The following is a 24,965-nucleotide window of genomic DNA, read 5'->3' on the forward strand; positions in this document are numbered from 1 at the left end:
TTACCGAGTTCATCCTTCCAATAATGTACACAGATATTGCACACTGACGGATAAAATAAATTTCCCCAAAAATTACGGTTCGTGAACTGCAAATAATACGGATGAATTTCATACGACGATCCCGAACCAAATTTTAATTTCCATCCCGATCAAACGATTTATATAATTGAATAATCCAGGAATCAACAGTATAATAAATTAATACTATTTCTCTTCTAAATTATTGGTAAAATACCTGTCGATTCCAATAACAAAAATAGAGAAGATGAAAGGGAAAATACTTGATTGAAGATCTCAACTCACGGTCGCGCCGTGGAACAAAATCCACTGCCTTAGAAGCGAAATACGCCACCACCGGTATAGGTTTCCTGATGACGCACGCCCCCCAAGTTTAACGCCACTCTCCCCGTAATTCGTGCACCCGAACCCGAAGAGTGGAATTGCTCAAGAACTGTTCAGATCTCAAAAGGTAGGTTTGTATTTTCGGCTAGAAAGTGAATAATCACATGAAAAGGCAAGACTTCTATTTATATGAGTCCCGGAAAAGGATACACGCAAAGCAAATTAAACCGACCTAGGAAAAAAGGCGGGCCCGATCGGGCGAGCTGCCGCCCGATCGGGCGCGAGATTAAGTTTCTCCAGACATGGTGTCGCGCCCAATCGGGCGAACACCGCCCGGTCGGGCGATCTAGAAACCCCATCCCGGGCGAGCCATCGGGCGAAATCGCCCGATCGAGCTCAGCCGCCCGATCGGGCTCGTCAAAAACTCGAGTCCGCCGCCCGGTCGGGCGAGGGCCGCCCGATCGGGCGCGAGAGTTCTCCTATTTTCCTTAGCCACCTCCGCCCGATCGGGCGAACACCGCCCAATCGGGCGCGAGCATCCGTTTGCATTACCTATTTCCAACAACTCTTACTCCTTTGATTAAATGATGGTAACAAGAAATCCTTTAGGACTCAGTATTTATTGGTGATCCAGTACTTTTCCTCTGATCTTTTTAGCTCATAACATACTTTACTATTAGTTATAGTTCTTTGTTGAACTTAACTACATTGCAAGCATCAAAGCATTTTTGAGGGCCATTTGCCCATTGCTCAACTTTCAGTACTGGGGCTTAAATTCCGTAGGTCAAATTTCCTTTCAACAAGCTGATATTTTCCTTTTTTGAGTTATGTTGATTTCTTAACATAGTAAAATATATGTGCGGTATGAGCAACATCTATTAGCCATGCTTTTCGCTAATTTTATCCAAATTTTTATGAATCTAAGTCAATTTTAATCCGTGAAAATAATAACCCAAAAGATGGCATTCCTAAGTACAACTTTGATTGTTGCATGACTACATGATATAATTTTTTTGATAATTTACTTTTCTATCCCACATGTTTGTTGAGCTTTCCTTAATTTGGACATGTTTTGTACCTGTACAACAACTAGGATTGATGGTTTTACATTGAAATTGTCTTTTCATGTTCTTCTAGCAAAATTGCACCATGGCTATCTTTCCGATGGCAACGGAGACTGGGTTCTGACAATATTTGCTGCTTTATCTCTTGTAAGTTTTTGTCACTCTCCTCACTTTTTGCTGCTCACATATTATTTGGATAGTAGTTCATCTTTATTTAGTTTTAATTTCTTGGCCCTATCTTGCTCAAGTCTTTCCTGTCATTCTTCCTTCACGTCTCTCTTTATTCTTATCAACATTATATTGGCGTCCTTTATCTAATTACTATGTGATTATTATATAGTTTTTGAGAGTCTCAGCATGTAGGTTGAAATGCATGCTTCTATATTCTGCTTGTTTCTAATGAGTAGTACTTGTCTTTCTTGCAGATAATTGATGTGCTTACATTCAATCCTTCGCATGTGGCGCTAAGGCTTTAATTTATTTTTCATTTCATTTAGTATTACTCTGTTTGATTTTACGTAATAATGCTTTCATAGTTGTTGGAAGTTAGATGAGAAGCTCTTTATGTGAACAAAATTTAAATGCCAAGAGCGTGCAACTTCTTAATACCTATGGCCTGTCGATCTTGACAGTCACATTAATTTTGGCCAAGGAGTATTTGTATGTATAACGTAAAATTTATTAAAAGCATTGCATCAGCACTTTATACAAGCAGATTGTCTCTTGAAGTGTAATTTACGATCTATTGTTCAATTACTTATATGTGGTTTGTATGCTCTGTCGCCATCCTCTAATATGTTGAACTTAATCTGTGCAGGTGGTGTTTGACCATATTGGTGAGGTTTCCAGTCTGGCATTTTCATGTCTTCAGTTGTAGGCTGTTAGCATATCTGGGGTTAAGCTTGTGTCATGATATCTTGTATGTGTGTTTCTTGAATCAAAATCGAGATTTACATGAGTCTTGATTGTGCACCATCTGTAGCTTCTTGACAGCCAGCTGATTGTAGCTTGCTTCTCTGAGTTGTTGAGGGGGTATGTATAATTCCGATTGGTAGTGGTTAATTATGTTTTCTAATGATGTTATGAAAGTAAGTTAAGAGTGCATAGTTTAGCTTCTTGATGACTGTAGATGGTTGGCTATTCTAGAATATTTTGGGAAATTTCTGCTGTTGTTAATGGGGTGTGTACATGAATGAAAGTCTGCTTGAAGTTGATGTCATAACCTTGCTATGAAATTGCACTAAATTAGTCAAGCTTTTTTACATGTCTCTAAGTCAGCTGAACCACTCTGTGCTCTTATGCTGATGTTTCCAATTTTCGACTATGAAGGGAGGATGCTCTTGAATTCACTCTCCGTATGGAAGTTGTTATGTTCTTGTTAGATGTACTTGAGAAGAGAGCTATCTTTTCTCTCAACTTTTGTGTTTCTTGGAGTTGGACGAAATTCATGATAATGTATGTTAACCAAAAGAAAATGAAGTAATCCCCTCAAGTGCTACTCTCAAGTTTTTTATTCATCATAGTACAATACAATGGATGGGGGACTTTGGGTGTGTTGAATTTATCTTCAGGCCATGGTGGGTAAATATATTGAGATAATTATTGAGATATTATCGTATATTAGGAGTTTTGATAAAATATTTCCTTATATTTATCTTTCCTTATATTTATCTTCTATAATTTAGTTAATTCCCGATATCTTTGTAAACTCTATATATTCCTGATTATGATCAATGAGAAGGCAAGCTATTCTACTCTAATTATTTTCTATTCCTCTATAATTTATCATGGTATCAAGAGCAGGTTGATTTTTTTTTTCTTTCTTCTTGATTAATCATGGCCGGTGACGACACTCCGCCGCCACCGCCGCCACCACCTCCTTCTAAAATTGAACCTAATTCTCCATACTATCTCGGACCACAAGATCGGCCCGGGGACTACATTACACCCACACGTCTCAAAGACGATAATTATGATGAATGGGCGGCTGACATTCAAACTGCCTTAGAGGCTCGCTGGAAGTTTGAATTCTTGGACGGAACAATTAATGAACCCCAATCGCCCTGTACAAAGTCTGATTGGACTGCAATTAACGCCATGTTAATTTCATGGCTTTCGAACACCATAGCTTCGGAAGTGAAAGCTTCTCTTTCAAAATTCAGAGAGGTCAAGCCTTTCTGGGATCACCTCAAGAAGAGATTCGCACAGACCAATGGTCCACGCATCCAGCAACTCCGATCTTCGCTCGCCAAGTGTGAGCAGACAAAATCAATGGCGGTTTCTGTCTACTACGGCAAATTACATTCAATTTGGCAAGAACTTGACCACCATGAACCATTGATCTCTTGTGCGTGTTGTCCTTCATGTACAGCAGGGCAGCTTCACGAACAGAGGAGAGAACAATCTCGGCTTCACGATTTTTTGATGGGATTATACTCTGATTTTTTCTCTTCTCTCCGTACTAATATTTTATCGCAGGATCCATTGCCAAGCCTCGATAGGGAATACCAGCTTGTGGTACAAGACGAACGCGTGCGTACTGCTCGACAGGAATCCGAGCCGAAATCCACAGAGGCTGTTGGATTCGCTGTTTGGGCTAGTACTGGTGGTGGGCGCGGCTCGTCTGATCGGGTATGCACTCATTGTAAGAAGCCGGGGCACGACTTCTCAAATTGCTGGTTCAAGACACCCTGCCCTCACTGCAACAAGAAGGGTCACGACCCGAGACGATGCTACGAGGTACATGGGTACCCTGCTGGTTGGGTGCCTGGGCAGCGTGATAAGGCAGCAGGTCAAGGCAGAGGTGTGCGTGCCAATGCAGCAACAGTTGAGGGCGAGTCATCTCCCTTAGGTACGGCCTTCACAACGGAGCAATGGAAGGCGCTTTCGGGATTTATTGGTAACGCAAAAATTCTTGAAAAATCGTCTACATGGTAAGACCGACGATTCTTGTTGGATTATTGATACCGGAGCTACTCATCACGTTACCGGTAATCAATCTTGGTTATTTGACACTCGTTATATAGATTGCCCCGTTGGTTTGCCGAACGGTGAAAGTGTGCTTGCTACTTTGGAAGGATCGGTTAAATTATCCGATCAAATAACTATTACCGGAGTTCTTTATGTGCCACATCTTAATTGCAATTTACTTTCTGTTACTCAACTCAGTGATCAATTGAATGTTGTTGTCCAATTTAACTCATATATGTGTGCTATACAGGACCGACTGAAGCAGCTGATTGGAACGGGAATTAGGCGAGACGGACTTTATTATTTCTTTGGCAAACCGGATGTGGTGCAACGTGTGTCTGTGGTTGAAGCTTCGTCAGATTTGGAGCTTTGGCATAGAAGAATGGGGCATCCTTCAGAAAATGTAGTTAAGTTGCTTCCGCATATTAGCAATAATAAGAGTAGTTTAAATAAAGGTTGTGAAGTGTGTTTTCGTGCTAAACAACCTAGAGAAAAATTTCCCTTGAGTGACAATAAATCTTCTAGAATTTTTGAGAAAATACATTGTGATTTATGGGGTCCATATCGACATGTTTCGTCGTGTGGAGCTCGTTATTTTTTAACTATTGTTGATGATTATTCTAGAGTTGTGTGGATTTATTTGTTGATTGATAAAACTGAGGTGTTTAAGATGTTTATGGCTTTTGTTGCTATGGTTGAAAGGCAATTTAGTCAAACAATTAAAATTGTTCAGAGTGATAATGGAACCGAATTTAATTGCTTGATTGATTTTTTCATTGCTACTGGCATTCTTTTTCAAACCTCATGTGTGGGAACTCCTCAACAAAATGGGAGGGTAGAACGAAAAACACAAACATATTCTAAATGTTGGGAGAGCCTTGAGATTTCAAGCAAAATTGCCTATTTTCTTTTGGGGCGAATGTGTGTTGGCCGCTGCCCATTTAATAAACCGTACTCCAACACCTCTACATCAAAATAAAACCCCATTCGAAATTCTCTTTAATAAACCACCTTCCTTTGATGCTATTCGAACCTTTGGATGCTTGTGTTTTGCTCATAATCAAAAGACGAAGGGGGATAAATTTGCTAGTAGAAGTAGAAAGTGTGTCTTTTTGGGGTATCCGTTTGGGAAAAAGGGGTGGAGGTTGTATGATCTTGAAACTAGAGAATTTTTTGTGTCTCGTGATGTTAAATTTGTGGAAGATGTATTTCCTTTTGGGTGCCCGGATGACATTAATGTTGATGTGAGTATGCATGATATGACGGATAATGTTCATAGTGATTTTGCGGAAATTTTTGTGGACGAAGAGGTGTATGATGATCCCAATGCAGCCCACACCGCACCTCCCTTGTGGCATGATGGTGTTGGCCGCAGGGAGGGTGCGAAATTCCAAGCCAATGCCGCATCACAACAGCGTCCAGCTGCTGCCCATGATGCGCACGCATCACAGCAGCAGCCAGCAGCTGGCCATGATGCCCACGCATCACAGCCGCAGCCAGCAGCTGGCCATGAAGTCTCGGCAGACCACAGCAGCGGAAACACAGAGCCACAGCCACAGCAGCACACCGACACCACACGCACTCCCGTACCCCAGCAACCAGATTTGGGGCGCGGATTTCGGGAAAAGTACCCGTTTGTTTTGCTCCGAGATTATGTCACTCACTCGGTTTTTGCCAATAGCCCGTCTCCGTCTTCCAATCAGCCTTCAGGTACTCAGTATCCCTTAGCACATTATATACATTGTGACAATTTTTCTATGAGTTATCGAAAGTTTATTTCAGCGGTTGTTCAAACCAAAGATCCGAAAAGTTTTAAAGAAGCTATGCAATTTGAAGGATGGCGAAAGTCAATGAATGAAGAAATTCGGGCCTTAGAGAACAATGGTACATGGACTTTGGAGCCTCTTCCTCCAGGTAAAAAGGCTCTAGGGAGTCAATGGGTCTACAAGACCAAGTTTCTTTCCAATGGAGAGGTCGAGCGCCTCAAATCTCGTTTGGTGGTATTTGGTAATCATCAGAAAGCAGGTGTAGATTATGATGAGACATTTGCTCCGGTTGCTAAAATGACAACAGTTCGCACTGTTCTTGCTATTGCGGCCGCTAAGAATTGGGAAATTCATCAAATGGATGTCCACAATGCTTTCCTTCATGGTGACTTAGATGAAGAAGTCTATATGAAATTGCCTCCTGCTTTTCAGTGTTCGGATCATTCATTGGTTTGTAGATTGAGGAAGTCACTCTATGGTTTGAAGCAAGCACCTCGATGTTGGTTTGCTAAGCTAACTTCGGCCTTAAAACAGTATGGTTTCAAACAGTCGTACTCTGATTACTCTCTATTCACTTATACTACTCGTGATGCTCAGATTACAGTTTTGGTTTATGTTGATGACTTAATTATTTCTGGGAATGATTCTGTTGCATTGTCTGTTTTTAAGGCCTATTTGTGTGACTGTTTTAAAATGAAGGATTTAGGTCCTTTAAAATATTTTTTGGGGATCGAAGTGGCTCGTAGCTCTGCAAGTTTGTTTTTATGTCAGCGCAAATATACTTTGGACATTATTTCTGAGACAGGTTTATTAGGCTCAAAGCCTAGTGGTTTTCCCATGGAGAAAAACCACAAACTAGGTCTGGCAACAAGCAATTTTCTTTCCGATCCGGAGGCTTACAGACGACTCATTGGTCGTTTGATTTATCTCACTGTCACGCGCCCTGATTTGGCGTATTCTGTACATATTCTGTCTCAGTTTATGCAGCAGCCTCGTAGTGAACACTGGGATGCAGCAATGAGGGTGGTTCGATATTTGAAAGGGTCTCCCGGACAAGGTATTTTATTAAGCTCTGATTGTGACTTGACTCTGCAAGGTTGGTGCGATTCGGATTGGGCTGCTTGTCCTCTAACTCGTCGATCTTTATCTGGTTGGCTAGTTTTTCTTGGAAAATCTCCTATTTCATGGAAAACAAAGAAGCAACCAACTGTTTCTTTTTCTTCTTTGGAGGCCGAGTATCGGTCCATGTCTTCATGTTCGAAAGAATTAAAGTGGGTGAAAGGCTTGTTGATAAGTCTTGGGGTTCAACATCCCAAAGCAATTAAGTTGTTATGTGATAATGAAGCAGCTTTACATATTGCAAAGAATCCAGTTTTCCATGAAAGAACAAAGCACATTGAGATTGATTGTCACTTTGTTCGTGATGCTATTACTGATGGATGGTTATCTACATCTCATGTTTCGACCTCTTCACAGCTTGCTGACATTTTTACAAAGGCACTCGGGAAAGCACAATTTGATTTTCTACTCTCCAAGTTGGGCATTTTTGATCCCTATGCTCCAACTTGAGGGGGGGTATTGAGATAATTATTGATATATTATCGTATATTAGGAGTTTTGATAGAATATTTCCTTATATTTATCTTTCCTTATATTTATCTTCTATAATTTAGTTAATTCCCGATATCTTTGTAAACTCTATATATTCCTGATTATGATCAACGAGAAGGCAAGCTATTCTACTCTAATTATTTTCTATTCCTCTATAATTTATCAAAATATCGATTAGAATTTGGCTGGGAGCTGGAAGCCAAATAGAGACACAATGGGAAGTTGATCTGATAGGTTAAGCTGGCAAAGTCGTCTAACCGTTTTATCATCTATGAATTATAAATTTTTAACTCTGTTTGGAAATCGTTTAGTTGTCACCAACTTGCTGAGAAATAAATTAGAGAAATAAGATATGTGTCTTCTGTTATTGTTTATCTTATTGATATGATCACTTCAATAATCAACTTCTGCTGTGTATAATTTAAGCATGGATTACAGTGTGCTACTGTGCTTTAAAAATCTGTAATATGTATGACTGCCAGACTAAGGTGACTTGAAATTATATAATAATTGAATCAATACATTATTTTATTAACCTATATCTTTTTTTGGGAGAGTCTACAGTGCATGACAAATACCGCTATGTACCATAAATGTTATGTACTGCTATGTATTACTAAATTATATATATATAGGAAAACACTTAATTCCTTTTATATTTCTCACGTAGGTTTTTTTTTTTTTTTTCCAGTTTCTATCGTTCTCGCTCTCCCATTCTACCTACCTCCTTCATTATTTTCATTCATCACATTTAAATCTTGAAGAAATTGTAATTTGGGGACAACATTATTCAACATCTTTAATTTTAAGATTCAATTGAGGTAATTTGATAGTTTTTTTCAATATTAATCTCTCTTTTCATTAATCTAAAACGTAACCCTAAAAAAACCTAACCCTAATCTCGGCATGCATTTGTCAAGTAATTCTATTCTTCTCCCTCGTAATGCTTCTTCAGCTTTTGTTATAAATTGTTGATGTTATTTCAATTTTTGCAATTTCTGATTTTTTTTTTTATTAGTTTATATAAAATCTTGGTGAAAGTGCTCCATACCACGATACTACTGTGTGATTTGCTACTCTATTACTTGTTATTAGTCAATTCTTATAATTTTTTGTTTTTTTATTCAGTTTTAGTCAATTAGAGTATAGATAAATGCATATGAGGCTTTTATAATTTCGAGTCAAATTCTTAATTGACAGTATAATGTCACTCTTCATCTAATTCTGTTCACCATTACATTGTACTAGGACGTTTAATTAATGGACTTATTTTGTAATCAAACTTGCAATTTTTCAATAATATAAATACCAATATTAGTATTATACTAATTTGTGTTTTATTTCTTTTTGGATTCAATCCCACCCCCCTGATCTATTAGTATGTTTTTTATTAGTTTATATAAAATCTTGGTAAAAAGATTCTTTAATTTCCGTGAGTATTTAGATGTCAATTACAGTTTTCAAATTCGATCAACTATTTTAATTAAATTCTTGACTTTGTCATTGTTGGGTAGATTTCTCATTCCGTACATCTTTAATATTTTTGTTTAATTTTCAGATTTTGCAAATTACCTATTATATGGTCTGAGTTTATTGTTTCTTGGTCAAAGAAACTAATCGATGGATTTGAATTTGACTCCTTCAAAACAACATGCTCACAATTGTACAGAGAATATTTGCATCAAGGTAAATTATTTTTCTATACATCTTATAGTCTTATATATAATTAATTGGATGCTTACGTATTCCTATCAATATATGTAAACACTTATTTAAATGCAGGAAAAAAATGATAATGCAGATCATATTGGAGATCAAATACCATTAGACAAGTTTGATGTTATCAAGTCAATGAAAAATATTGAAAATGTAGTTGTTAGTATAAATAGTAACATTGAAAAGATGTTGGCCTTATTTACGAGTAATGAAATAAGAAAGAATGATAATGGTTTATTTAAGACCAAAGAAGATATAGAAGAGAAGGATTTTACATCTGGAACATTAATGGTAGGAGATTTAAATAATAGGTTTTCGAAGAAAAATTTGAAGGAAAAATCAGAGGAAGATTTGAAGGAAAAATTAGAAGAAAAATGTGGTACTCCTAAAGAATCTTGTAGCTCACCATTTATCAAATATTTCCCTACTAATCAAAGTGCTAGAAGAGAACTAGATTTGGACTGTGAAAAAAAGGTAAACGTACCCACTAATGGCCCTCCAAAACTTCCAAGTGAGGTAATTAATTTCCAATATACTGGAAATCGATTCCGTAGTCAATTAATTACATTAAAGGAATTTCCAATCAAAAAAATCAAGGCTACTAAACAAACAACAAGTAATAAAAAGAGCAACAATAACGAATCTACTCCCTCCGTCCCTAAAAGAACGACCCATTTGGTCAAAACTTTGTCCCTAAAAGAATGACTCATTTGCATTAAAACACCACCAATTTGCAACAATATTTGTACAAAATTAGCTTCCCCATATAAAAATTTCATTTTCCATGTTATTTTATTACTTTCTCTCTCTATTTTTTTACAAACCCCATGTAAATTTATCTTTCCAATATACTTTTACTTCTTTTTACTTAACTTCCTTAATACCCGCGTAATCAACCCAAATGGGTCGTTCTTTTTGGGACGGAGGGAGTAAAAAACAACAAAATGTGAAGTCAAATGTTATCCATCCAAGTCATGGTGATGATCAAAAGTTGAAGAATTCGAGGTTAAAAAGAAAATCTCAAACTCAGGAGGAAACCATATTGGTATGTTTAATTGATTATTTATGTTTTATTTTCACATTTAATTTTATTCGCTTTAAACTGGTCAATGGTTGTGATTATGATGTATTGAGTAAGGATGAAAGTACTACATTGTACGATAAGGAGAAGGTATCTGAGCCGGTGGTTAAAAGTTTCGTAAAGGAAGAGGTATGAACGCTATATGATTGAATAGTACGTAATGATATTGTTAGTTATTTTATTATCAATATATAATAAAATCAAACTATTATTCTCAGGATGAAGGAGAAAATATGAAATGTAACAACGATATAGATTTTTCAATACAATATATTCTTGTAAAAGCTCAATGCAAGTCGTCTAAGAAAAAGAAGGTGATAACAATGTATATATATTATTTAACAAAATGAAGTTCCAGATACATACAAGTCATATTTGGATTTTTTATCTCCTGAAGAGCGTACAATTTGTGTTGGCATTGCTAAATGGAAGAAAAATACTAACATTTGTTATGAACACGTGTCAAATTATGCAGAAGTAACTGATATTAAATGTATTTATCCAGGAAAGTGGTTACAAAGCACAGTATATAATTAACTTCAAATTTTTATTTTTAACTTATTTATCAATATTCGTATTATAAATTTTGAATAATGTGGTTTGGTTTACAGTTTATTGATTATTATTTATACGACATGAATTTGCATCAAGATGTCGCTCCTAAAAAAATGATATTACCCAACTCATTTCACGTAATTGAATTGTTGTCATTTTTTTTTTAATAATGTGATTAATTGATGTCACTAAACTAATGAGAAAGTTCTTTTTTATTATAGTATAGAGTAATGGAATTTCATTTAGATAAAAAGAGAATGTCAAAGTTTGCAAGCACGCTAAAGTTTCAGGAATGGTGGATAGAAACTTTTATGCCTAATGATAGTAGTAATGTTGAGCAGGTATCTTGATATATTTATTGACATTTATGTAATTAAGAAATTTTTTAAGAAGAGTAAAAATATGATTAAAGTTAATTGTATTTTTATAGGTTTATGTGCCATTAAATGATGACTATGGACAACATTGGTTTCTATTGGTTATTGATTTTATTGAAAGGAAAAATTATATTTTGGATTCACTTGGCATTAACGATGATCGTCGTAGAATTGTTTCAGAGCTGGTAAGTAAAGCTTATTAATTAGAAATTAGTATATATGTCCTTATCAATTTAATTTTGTTGACTTAAAATTTTATTACGTTGTTGATGTTACAGCTTCTCAAGACTCCACATGTATATGGGAATCATCCTAAGTTGGGGCGAATATTTGAAGAGTGTGTAAATTTTGATGTAGATATTCAAAAAACACCGTTGCAACCAAATGGGTATGGAGTATTATTGTAATGTTAACATTTTACTATCGATTCTTAATCAAATTTATATATATTTATATTACTTTATGCAGAACTGATTGTGGCATGTACATCTTAAAGTATATTGAAGCTGAAAATAAATCAGATTGGTCAAAAATATTCTATACGATAAAGTTGAATTAGATTGATTTATAACTTTCATATGTATAATAGAGTGATAGATACAAGGTTGAGTGGTTTTTTTTTTTTTTTTTTTTTTTTTTTTTTTTTTTTTTTTTTTTTTGCAGACAACATCCATGGGAATTGAACGACTTAAGTATTTGACAAAACTCATCACTAGCGAATTTAATGAAGCTACACTATTTAAGCGTGCTATTTTGGGAGATGCATCCATTGATCTCAAGCAACTATCTTGATCTTTTTTTTTTTTTTTTTTTTGAATGGAGCAGCTATCTTTATTTATCTCATGTATTATTGACTTATTGTTGAATGGTGTTATTCTATAATTGCCACTTTCTTTTTTACATTAATAATATAACTAAGGTTATAGTGGAATAAGTAATACGAGTAGGAGGTAATATGAGAGGTATCAAAGAAATCAAACACTAAGCTATCCAATCTAATATCATCAAATAGGAGGTGAATAGGAGTAGCACCACTGTTCAAGCACGTAATTGCTTTCACCACTTTTGTAAAATCACTTTCCACCCACACATTTGTATATCCAAGTCTTCTGGCAATCTGCATACCAAACTGAACCGCAAAAGCTTCTGTTGTCTCAACATCAGTGACCTCACACTTCAAAAATTATCATTTTAAATATGGACGAAGGGAATATGAGTAAAAAGTAAAACATTCTACCAATATAATATGCAATAACATTAGAAAATTAGTCTAATAATCCATCAAATTTGATTAAAAAAAAAAAAACAAACTTTATTGTTAAAGCCTACATGTAGACACAATTGATTCATCATAAACCATCTAGTTATAATTAAATTTCAAAAATTATCATTTTAAAAAGAACAAATTCAAAATCCCTTGAGCTATGATTTCATTCTGCAAACGCTACCAATCTTGATTTGGCTTCCAATCAAAAGCTGTTGGATCATCCTCCATATTTTCCAATTCATAACTATATGAGCTCTGCACCAAAAAAATATTTGGCGAAAATTAGCATCTAACTGCATCATAATAATGTAATGACAAAAAACTATTTGGCTATGATAACTTACCTCTGAAACATCACCCTCTTCATATGTATTTGGCATGTGAGTCATAGCTACATTGGATAAACTTAGCATGCTAGTTGAATTCATATCTGTAGAAACCTTACTTGGTGATCTTTTAGGAGTTTTATTCAAATCGAGTTTAGACTGATTTTGTGAATCATGTGCTTCGGATGGAGGTGATTTAGAAACCCGAGCCTTTTTCTTTTTTTGTCCTCGTCCATTTTCAACAACTATCGGATCACCAATCCCAATTTTTTGGTTAATTTTTCTCCCTACTTCTACTTCATTATTTCCTTTAGCACCAACACTTTCATCGTTTAATTCTACACCTTCCTTCGCATAAATTGTCCACCGTTTCATGATACATCCTCTTGGTAACTCTTTTACATTTTCATATTTAAGCACAACAAACATATGTCTACAAGGATATCCAACAGCCTCTAATTTCATACAACAACAATACATGGTATCAAGAGTGTTGTTTTTTATGACTAGATACCAATAGTTTTCATACTCTACATGTTGCAACCAAAAAAATTTACGACCATTTGGTTGGTCACTATGATTAACATCTTTCACCAAATAAAATCCTTCATATGACATTTCAGAGCTGAGGGTCATAAAAGATTTTCTTGTAAAGAATTTCAATGCATGTTTTTTTAAACTCAACAACACACCCTTGCAACACGGCTGTTCATTTGTTGTTTTATACTCTTGATGACCTTCCTCCCACCTTAAAGTATCTAACTCTTGCATATAATACTCAACAAATCTATACAACATTACCTTTTTATCCAACATTCTTTTTAGTGTTCTATGCATTCCCTCGCAACGTTGGGTACTCCTCATCCCTACAAATCATAATGTAAAATAAATTTAATTCTATTGAAAGTACAATGCCACAAATACATAACAAGTAAAAGCAATTACTAACCTGCAAAACAATATCCTCGCAAGTATGCTTCTGCCCATTTTTCTTTATCTTCATATAATTCTGTTGCCCACTTCTTAGATTCAAACCCGTGTAATTTAATTAACTCTTTCCAACCTTTTTCAAAATCATCGGGCGTACGACACTTGTACACACACTTTAAAAACCCCTTTGCAAATTTTTTCCCACCATTTACTTTCACATTCCTCATAAGATGCCATAAGCATAATCTATGTCTTGCATCTGGTAGTACTTGTTTAATAGCTAGTGCCATAGCTTTGTCACCATCCGTAATGACAGTTAGTGGTTTATAACCATCTCCCGCTTCAATCATTTGTTCAAGAACCCAAGCAAAAGTATCTTGCTTTTCATGAACCACTAACGCACAACCAAAGGGCACTGTGTTTCAATGATGATTAACACCAACCAAAACTACAAACGGCTTGTTGTACGCATTACACTTATAAGTGGTGTCAAATGCAAGTACATGACCAAAAGTCTTGTAATCTTTACGTGATATACCATCACTCCAGAATAATTTTTCTAAATTTCCATTTCCATCTCGAGTATAGTTCACATAGAAGGAAGGATCATTGGCTTTCTTTCCAAATAAAAATGCCATTACTGTTTCAGCATCACCATCTTCTACTTCTTCTCGTTTAATTCTCTGAATGTAGTTATACAAATCCTTTGTTAAAAATGGAACATTATCACGAGAACCAGCATCATTAACGAAGTTTTGCATTATTCTGTTCGGAGCAATTCCTGATTTGTGCATAGATTTAATCTTAATTTTATCTGCATCGGGTATTCCCCTAAAAGACCTAGTAAAAAACAACCATCACATAGATATTACCCCAATATAATGATTGCATTATTCTGTTCGGAGCAATTCCTGATTTGTGCATAGATTTAATCTTAATTTTATCTGCATCGGGTATTCCCCTAAAAGACCTAGTAAAAAACAACCATCACATACACACACACACGCGCGCACACACACACACACACACACACACACACACACACACACACACACACACACACACACATATATATATATAGAAAAGCATTGCACAAATATAAATATAAACATTCACCTGATATAAGGTACTTGTTTTGGGTGTACCATTGGGTGGTTATGCTCTCCATGAAATTTCCCAACTTTCCAAAACTTATATTCTTCAATAAACTTGAATTGAATAAATGCTGAGCATCCAAATCTACTAAATGGTTTAGGGGAACGTTTTCTATCTGGTAAAACTAACCACTTTTCATGCCTATGACCCTCCATACGACACACTAACTTCTTTGAGATTACATGCCCATCTTTTCTACTCTTAGTTGTTGCATCCTTCGTACTCCGAAACCTTTGACTTTTGCGTATGTATAATAAAATTCAATACAATCTTCTAACGACTTCCACCTAAGCATATCCATATCATCTTCATCATAGTCTTCTAAGTTTTTTCCAATTTTGTCCCATATTTGCTCATTAATAAAGTGATCAATTGTCTTTTCTTCATGTAGTTCGAATTGATCTTCTATTGTATTAGTTTCACCATCAAATTTAGCATTATCATCATGATCATCAATTTCTCCTTGTGTGTTAACATTACTTATTTCTTGATCGTCCATTGTGAACAATCCACACAATATTGATCGACTTTGGTGCTGTATTTAAGAAGAAAAAATATATTTAATATTTATATATTATCTACTTTCATTAAATGTTAGATCAATCAATGCCGCGGAATATACTTTGTAATATAGATTATGAACTCAGACTCCTATAGAAGTTCGACTCAAAAAAATAGATGCCCTTATACTCATTACAAATCTATAGCAACAATCATGCATGTCAATAGCTACTAAGCGGCAAAACCAACAACAATTATTAGGATTAGACTTTGGTTATGGTGGATTTATGATTTATCATTACAAAACAACAATAATCCATGTCAGTTAACTCATCACAACTATTATCCATACTAATTAACAAATCACAAATTTGATGATTGAATTTGAAAACAATAATTAGGGCACAATTAGCTTCAAAAAAAAAAAAAAAAAAAAAAAAAAAACTCACCACAAATTTACGCGCTGTGCATCTACTCTCTTGGTGGTGGAGTCAGGTGCGTGCCGGAGGCGGAGCTCAGGCGGTGGCGAGTTGGATTTGATGCGGTGGCAAGTTGGAGTTGAGAAAATGGAGTGTCGTCGTGTCAAGCCTTTTTTTTCTATCAGAATAGGTTTATGAGTTAAAAAAAATTGTTAAAAAAATAATAAATTAAATGTAAAATCCTCTGTTTTAAGTTGTTGGCGGCAATTTATTTTGATAGCTATTTTTCATATTTCTTGATTTATATATTTTTAGGGTTAAGGGTTAGGGTTAGGGGGTTAGGGTTAAGTGAAATAAGATACCTAGCTTTTTCGCGTTAATGGTTGGATCTCACGTAGCTATGATTTCTTTTCTTATCTATAAATCACAAAATTTAGGGTCTGTTCACATTTATTGAATTGAGCTGAACTGATTGAAGCTGAGCTGAATATTTTATGAGAGAAGGAAATTAGAAGTTGGACTGAATTGAACTGAATTGATTGGAGCTGAACTGAACTGAACTGAACTGATTGAAACTGAACTTAACTGAGCTGGAAATGAATGTTTTATTAGAGAAGGAAATTAGGAGCTGAAGTGAAGTGAACTGAACTGAACTGAAGTGAACTGGTTGGAGCTGAACTGTATTGAACTGAACTGATTGCAGCTGAACTGAACTGAACTGATTAGAGCTGAACTGAACTAAACTGAACTAATTGGAGTTGAATTGAACTGAAATTAAGTAAATGTGAACAGACCCTTAATCAAATTAGACCTTGTGCGGACATCGTAACAAGTCAAAACATGTCATTTATTTGTTTTGAAATGAAGAAAATAGGACAAAAGAAGTACTCCCTCCGTTTTTAAATACTTGCTCCATTTCTTCGTGCGTAGAGTTTTAGGAGAAATTAATAATTTATGGAGTTAGTGAGGTATGTGGAACAATAAAAAAATTGTAAAAAGCAAAAGTAGTGGAAACAATTGGAGGAGAGATAATATGAAATTAATAAAATATGATCATGGTGGGTCCACTACGTGAGTGAAATCAGTTAAATATTGTACTCCCTCAGTTCCATAATGGTGTTCTTGTTTGAAATCTTTGACTTTTTTAAGAAAGAGAGAATCTTCTAAATTTCTCTTAATCTATAAGAATAAATATAGTGATATGGGATCTAGTTTAATCTTCTTGGTGAGTAGATTATTAATATCTAACTTTTATATTTTTGCTAGTGTGAGATTAAAGATATTTGCGGTCAAAGTTGGGTAAAAATTTGCATCAATTTACGAAACAGGAACATTATTGTGAAACGGAGGGAGTAAAAGTTTTCCAAATAAGGAAATGGAGCAAGTATTTAAAAACGGCCGAAAAAGAAAAGTGGAGCAAGTATTTAAAAACAGATGGAGTAATAGAGAAGACTAGTAGAAACGTGTCATATAAATGGAGTACCGATTTTTCAATATAAGGAACAAAAAAAAATCCATTTGTTCTAAAACAATTGATTAATTGGCACAATAAAACTTTGGACATGTTATACCACTATTTTGATTTTATTTTTATATAGTTAAACAATAGGCTGCATAAGAATGGATATTGACACGGATACAAGTATGAAACAAATACAGGATACATTTATTTCAAAATAGGGGACACGGGTATGGGATGTTAAAATTCATATAATATATTTTTAAAAAAAAGAATTTGACTATATATTTGTCATTTTGTCCTCTCATTAGATCATACTGCATCATAATATAAGTATTTCTACGAGTAATCTAAGGGCCTGTTCATATTTACTTATTTTCAGTTCAGTTCAGTTCAGTTCCAATCAGTTCAGTTCAGTTCAGCTCTTAATTTCCCTCTCTCATAAAATATTCATTTCAGCTTAGTTCAGTTCCAATCAGTTCAGTTCAGTTCAATTCAATTCAATTCAGTTCAGTAAATATGAACAGGCCCTAAATAGGTTGTATGATGTAAAATAAATCAAACAAGTATTTCATATTTCTTTATGAAGGTAGTCTAAAGGAAAACAAAATGGATTAAATAAATTGCAAAATATTCAAAATTTATAATAAGATGTTTAATTATAATGTAGTCCTACGGGTAATTCTAAATAGGTTGTATGATGTAAAATAAAAAAAAAATGAGAAGAGGAAAAAAAAAAAAAAGAGAGAATGGTGAGCACAAAGATTTGATCCTTAAACCCCTACACAAAGGAATAATGCAATTTACCATCTTAGCTAAAGTCAAGTTGTGTTAAGTGAATACAAAAAATATATAATATATTTAATTAAATTGAATAGTGGTACATTGCGGTACATTAATTTAGTGGTACATATCGGTACGCGTCATTTACTGTAGAATTTTCGCTTTTTGAAACAGAAATATCCTAATCATATAATTGAAAGAACTATTTTCATTTTTTTGATAGAGCTTTCTCTTTAAGGAAATTCATTTGGTGAAACTACTAATTCCTCAAAACAAAGCTTAACATTCAAAGGTATGCTTTCAATAACTTTTTTTTTTTTAAAAAAAAAAAAAATCTTCTTGTCTCTGGTCTCCCTGACGGAAAGCAGTTGAAGGGGTGCAACTGTGGAATTGTGCCCAGAGGGAAACCTTAATTTGTAATTATTTTAATTGAAATTCTGCAACATCTTGTAGAAATCTGGATTGTAAATGACTTAAAATCTACCAAACATTTCCTGTCCTTATTTTTCAAATCCTTTTTTCTTTAATTTCATTTCTGAAAAGTATATTCTTTATTCCTATCATTTGAAGTTTTGAACCAGAAAGAAAGTATTGAGTGATATTTGGCAATCGTATAGGCACCACCACATCTCACAGTCCTTTTTATCTATCCCCGAGTATCAAAGACTGGTCCATTCCATAGTATATTAGTGTTTGCGCAAGTGTCCCAAAATATTGTAACCATATTTGCATCTGATTTTCGAAATAGAGCAGTGATATGTTTTGATTAATGTATTCGAGGGTGTGCTGTAATATCCAATTGGCACCCTTTATTTTGATTTTGAGGGTTACTGTAGTATTAGTTTTTAAGAAAAAGTTGAAGATTGTCAAGGAGAATTGATCAAGAAGAATCTCAAGGATTGAGTATTCTTCCAATTAAAAAACGAGATACATTTGTGGATGTCATTGATCAGAGGGAAATTCTAATTTGTTGATTGCAGAATTGTTTAAAATGACCAAACGCAGATTATTATGCTGTTTGTGGTGTACCATTATACGGGATCATGAAGAAGACTTATCTATCTTACCTATTAAATAGTAATTTTCAGTCAAGTAATTCTGTACAGGATGTAAAAAATGTGTTTCAATTTTTCTTATTAAGGGTTATCTTCCATTTTGGTAATTGTGTGGACTGATGGTTTTTTGGTGAAGGCACAAACATTCGCCACACCATGTATCCACAGTATAAGAGCAACCGTGGTCCTACACCTGATACTGTGGTTCAAGGGCTTCAGTACCTAAAAGCGTCCATCAAGGCTATGTCAAGGTAACCAAATTAATGTTGCAGCTGTAAATTTTAGATGAGTACTCTCTCAGTCTCTCCATATTGCCTTACTGTTGCCCTTTTGAAACCAGGTAGCAGGTGTTGAAGCTGATGATGTTATAAGAACTCTTGCTTTAAGGAGTGTTGAGTCTGGTTACAAGGTCAGTTCTGAGAAATATCTGAATTTTATCTAGCTCAAGTACATGGCTAATAGCCTAATACTGTTTACTTAGTATGTTAATAATTGATTCAAGTTTTATTTAAAAACCAGTCTGTCTGTCTGTCTCTAATACTAATCTGTCTAGATTGATTATGGATGAGGTTTTTTGCTTCTAGTCTTTATTTAATCCTGCTGTGTATTATGCTGGGTAATGGTTTGTGTAGTAAAGAGTTATTTCAACTGTAATTTAAGTAATTGTCTCCTGTGGAGCATTGCAGGCTTTGCAGCAATATTAATGAAGCCCTCTGTGTAAGTTTATGGTTTTAACTACGATAAAAAAGTTAACAAGTCACTCAGAATGCGACATTTGGCTCCAATTGTACCAGAATCACGAAAAGTGATTAAAATTTTAAAATGTAGAATTTAATCCCTCAAAAGTTTGCTGCCTTATTTGCTTCCACAAATACCACTATTCATTGGGTTGCAAAAGGAACTAAATACCACCATAGGTAATAGGGATCCCAATTTTCACTTTCTTCTTTTCTAAACCAGCACATTTCTGGGCTCACCAGGTTGCATTAAGATATGAATAAGAACCAAAGAAAAAGAACCAGGGGGTTAGAAAAATAAGATAATACTATCATCTTACCTCATCTTAACAATAGCTGCACGCCTGCACCAACCTCCATGGCTAAGTTATATGATTATTCTCAGCAGAGAACTTATATGCGTGACTGCCTATACATATTGCAACATAACAGCTTCTTCATTCATTTGCAAGTCTCTAATTTTTGTTTGTTTGTTTGTTTTTGTTGGCATATATATTTTTTTAGATTGAAATTTACTCCATTTCTGATTTATAGTACTAATTACTTTTGTGATAGGTCCGAGTTGTCTCACCAGATAAAGATTTCTTCCAGCTTCTGTCACCTTCCCTGCGTCTTTTACGAATTGCTTCACGTGGAGATGAGTTAATATTACTTTTGTCTTGACTTCAAAAACACTTTATTTCTTTCCTCTAGCTGATCATGCATGTCATGTCATGTGATTCTTGATTGACATTGTATTCCAGCGGCTAATAGTTTTCTCATGTCATAAAAATTGGTCAAGATTTGTTATTGTGAATACCTTCATTGGCTTCGTCGTTATATTTTGGTCAACATTGTCCCTGCTTCATGATTTTTCTGTGTTAAGTGACCAGAGCACTTGCAAATAGTTTATGTTACTTTTGAAGGGGTTGAAAGACATGGTGATCTGTGTCAGGCTTGCAGGACTATCACACACACCATTAACACAGAATACTGAGAGAAAGATCGAATCTTTGATTGAAAATATTGAAATACAGGGATTTGTACAAGCTTGCAACTTTAGGATGCCACTCTCTATTAGTGACTTTAGGATGCCACTTTCTATTTGTGACTTTAGGTCACCACTCTAAAAATAGTGACTTGAGGCCACAACTCTTTACTCCAAAATTCTGCCTGTCTAGTCCTTTCCCCTCTTTCCCTATTTATAATAAAACTAAAGAACTAACCTAAAGATACTAGACTACCCACAGAGCCCCTCGGCTTTTTTTTTTTTATTGCCTTTTTTATTGGCTGCTGATACCTGTTCAAAATGAAGGTAAAAAGGAAATTTCCATTTCTGGTATATGGTGTTATGCAAAATTCCATTTTGATGACCTCTTTTTTGGATGTTCCATTTTTTATTCCCAAGGTTCATGAAATATTTTAGGCATCTCCATAAATATAAATTTAACACTTCTGTTACTTTTCTTACATGGAGATTTGTGACCAAACCAGGGGGGGCCTTATGACATTTTCATTTTAAATATACTGTAAATTATATCTATTCAACTGTCTTTTATTTGGCCCTTCCAGTTTTTTATGCTGTTATTCACATAATTTGGTGTTCTGGTTTGTGTAGAATGGTCTCATATGGCCTGGAGGATTTTGCCAAAAGATATGGAACTCTAAGTCCTTCTCAGTTTGTTGATGTTGTTGCACTTTGGCGACAAAAGTGATAACATACCAGGTTGGCTTGGAATGTTCTAGACTCTCATCAAATCTTTGTGAATGACTAAATTTCAGTTTGTTTTGGTGATTGGTATAACGTGATTCTGAAATTTTGAGTCACTCCTGACACAGGGGTAACAGGAATAGGGGAAGTAAATGCTGTTCAGTTGATAACAGAATTTGGATCTTTGGAAGAATTATTGTCTAATATTGATAAAGTGCGAGAAGGCCATATAAAAGAGGTATGAGTTTGTTTGACTGAAATCCTAGGGGCAAGTTACTGATATATGTTTGACTGTGTTCATAGACTAGGTTAAAGAATATTATTTGCAGAAGATAATTGAACTGTCTTTGGCAACCCACACGTGGACATTGTATTTGCTGATTGCTCTTCCTGGAAAAGATACAGAAGACAATTCTTATTTTAATCTTGGATATGAGCAAAGTAGCAAACTTCATCATGCAGCTACTGATTTAATGGTTTTTTAAGGGAGGGAAATGTGGGATTATTTAAAGAAGGTATTGAGATAATTTTAGGTGGGGTAGAATAATAGACTATTGGAAACATTAACTCTAGATACAGAGTATAGAAAATCAAAACGGCTGCTGGCAAGATAATGGTTGTTTAGAGTATCATTCACTAATTCACTCACCTTCGTTTCATTATGTTCTTAACATTTACTTTTTGCGTGATAATTAAGGCAAAGGAGAGAAAGAGTATGGAATGGTGGGTCGGGCTAAGAAAAAATTTGAGAGGAATTTAAAAGTGAGAAAGTTGATGATCGAGGAACTATTGGGGACTTCTCTAACCAAGTAGGATTTGAAAAGATTTCAGGAGATAAACCTGCAAAACTTCTGCCAATGGTGTGAATTGCACATAATTTTGCATATCTTTCATCTTTGCTTCATGTGATGAGGATATTTTAGGTGGATAACTTTCTCAGCTGCTTCTGTCAGTTGCTTATTTGATTTCTAAGCAGCTGCCCTATATGGTTATTAGACTCAAATGCAGTCTTTGTTGGCGCTGTTCCCAAATTATGATTTAATTTTTAAGGGTGGAAATTTTTTTTTTGTTTGCACAGAAGAGTCGAGGCTTAATTATGCTTTTGTTTCCCTGGTACTTGGGGACACAAGGAAAACTTTCCTAGTGTTAAGTGTCCTGAAATATTGTGAAGGGTTGGAACATTAAAGAATGAGAGGAAATCTGACAAAAACAATTTTCTAGTCATATTTCAAAATTCCTTTTGGTTTCTCTTGTGGAAATCAGTAGCATGAATTAGATTTGGGTTCTGGTATGTACAGCAGTACTTGTCTAATAATTATTATCTATAAGGACAATTAATTGAGTGCTGGAGTGTGCTCAATAGATTAGTGACGTAGTGAGCCTTTTGCCTTAGGGCACTGGAGTCCTTGTGTAAATAAGGATGTCTCTTTTCTGATATTGGAGGTGCTTGTGTCATGATCTCATGAAAGGCTTTTTTTCCTTGATATTGATACACTTTTCTTTGGTTTTAATTTATTGCATGTTTAAGTATTCACTTCATTCCTGTTTTGACCGTGCAGGCACTGATATCAAGCACTGATCTAGCTCTCATGAGCAAAGAATTGGTAATTTATTCATCAAAGCTTTTTTGTATTGAATCTCTTTAGGTGTGGGGATAACCTTTTTTACTTCACTGATGACAATTCATTTCTATTTAGTTGAGAGAATTAGTGAGAAAGAATATTGTGGTGGCTTTTCTTCTATTGACATATGATTGTCTTGCAGGCAATATTGCGTTCTGATCTTCCTCGTTACCTTGTTCCATTTGCTACATCTGATCTGATATTTCATAAGCCAGAGGTTTGTATAAATATCATAATTGAAGTTTTTGTTTTGCTCACTATAACTGTCTTTGGCAAAGTAAGCTCAGTCAAGTGAAATGGTGGTTACCATGCCTTAAATGATCACTCGAAAGTGTTAGATCATGCAAGGGGAAATTACCTTTGTTAATACGTCTAACCCAGAGTAATACTCAAATGTGTGTTTTGGAGGATGTGATTCTTGTGAATTAGCAAAGTATAGAAGTTTTGAAGTTATTGACAGACTAAAGGAGTAATTTAAGTCTAAAATGTAGCTTGGTGTTAATTATCGGACTATCTCCACTCTTTTGATTTTTTAATAGATTTTTTTACTCTATCCATCATGGTTCTTGATGAAACGTTTCCAGTTGCTACTAACAACTAATATGTAAAGAGGCTCACATGTGTACATGTAGGAAAACAATATAGCTGTTTAATCCATGATGTTGAATGTCCTAATATATATTGTATAATTACAGGATGATGGCGAAAAATTTACAACGCTGTTGAATGCAATCAGTGCTTATGCTGAAGGCTTTTCAGCCGATCCTTTCATCAGAGGGGCACTCTACTTGTGGCAGAAGCTGGAGAAACAGTAACAGAGAAACCAAATAGGCAAAGGCGGTTTATTTCAACCTGCTGCAAGTTCAGAAGTTGCAGATACATATCTTCCAGAGTGTTCAGGATTTACTGATTTTTTTTTTTTTTTGGCAAATTCTAGGTGGAAATTACCTTTGTAAATACATCTAATCCAGAGTTTACAATGTACATACATCATTATATGACCTGCTGATACCTATTTAAAACAACAATATTTAGTGTTCATGATTTGACAAATTTTCAGAAAATATGTGCACAGTTTCCAGATTTAACCTCATTTTTATTTTTTTAACTGTAAGAAAAACCTACACAATAGATTAACTTCTTTTTTGAAGCATGTTTACAATGTTATTAAGTTCTCAGACAGTTCCGAGTCACTTTTGGTGGCTCGGTTTGTGAGCATTTCAATTTGCTTAATAGGCTGTTTCAATCAATTTGTGAATTTACCGTCCTGTCTCTTTCTTCGCCTTTGAAGTTTCATAGGTTTACAAGGGCTGTCCTTAGCCTTCATTGGTCAAGTTTCAGCCCAAGTGGGAATGAGAATGCGATGTGCAAGGCAGCTCCAACAAACAAAGTGTCTAGCTAGTAGAGCTCACTTTGGATGTGTAAGGATTTTGAATTACCCCCCCCCCCCAAAGCTTACTTTGCACTTTGTTGTACTTTGTAAACTCTTGTTTATTAATGTATGGTTAAGCTAATAAAAAAAAAAGTTCTTAGAGACTT

At 34.9% G+C, this 24,965-nt stretch overlaps 2 protein-coding genes and 1 pseudogene across 3 annotated transcripts; 2 read left to right on the forward strand and 1 right to left on the reverse strand.

Annotated features, from left to right (window-relative positions):
• The first annotated feature begins 3,242 nt into the window (after positions 1-3,242).
• Positions 3,243-11,889, forward strand: LOC145632630 (uncharacterized). The gene is made up of 7 exons (XM_081684981.1): positions 3,243-4,339; positions 4,575-4,779; positions 5,444-7,639; positions 9,536-9,985; positions 11,327-11,446; positions 11,536-11,667; positions 11,761-11,889. The coding sequence occupies exons 1-7, from the start codon at positions 3,243-3,245 to the stop codon at positions 11,887-11,889; spliced, it is 4,329 nt and encodes a 1,442-aa protein (XP_081541107.1).
• Positions 11,890-12,926: 1,037 nt separating this feature from the next.
• LOC145632631 (protein FAR1-RELATED SEQUENCE 5-like) lies at positions 12,927-15,659 on the reverse strand. The gene is made up of 5 exons (XM_081684982.1): positions 15,343-15,659; positions 14,481-14,845; positions 14,025-14,420; positions 13,094-13,941; positions 12,927-13,004 (listed from the first exon to the last, which is right to left on the reverse strand). The coding sequence occupies exons 1-5, from the start codon at positions 15,657-15,659 to the stop codon at positions 12,927-12,929; spliced, it is 2,004 nt and encodes a 667-aa protein (XP_081541108.1).
• Positions 15,660-17,700: 2,041 nt separating this feature from the next.
• On the forward strand, positions 17,701-24,476 carry LOC145632632 (uncharacterized; annotated as a pseudogene). The gene is made up of 10 exons (XR_014112584.1): positions 17,701-17,722; positions 19,429-19,480; positions 19,589-19,628; positions 19,718-19,786; positions 20,670-20,755; positions 21,712-21,819; positions 21,933-22,042; positions 23,364-23,408; positions 23,569-23,643; positions 24,122-24,476. The product of XR_014112584.1 is annotated as an uncharacterized LOC145632632 (transcript).
• Positions 24,477-24,965: the final 489 nt, after the last annotated feature.

Source organism: Chenopodium album, chromosome 5 (assembly GCF_948465745.1).
Source record: "Chenopodium album chromosome 5, dcCheAlbu1.1, whole genome shotgun sequence".
NCBI classification, from domain to species: Eukaryota; Viridiplantae; Streptophyta; class Magnoliopsida; order Caryophyllales; family Amaranthaceae; genus Chenopodium; species Chenopodium album.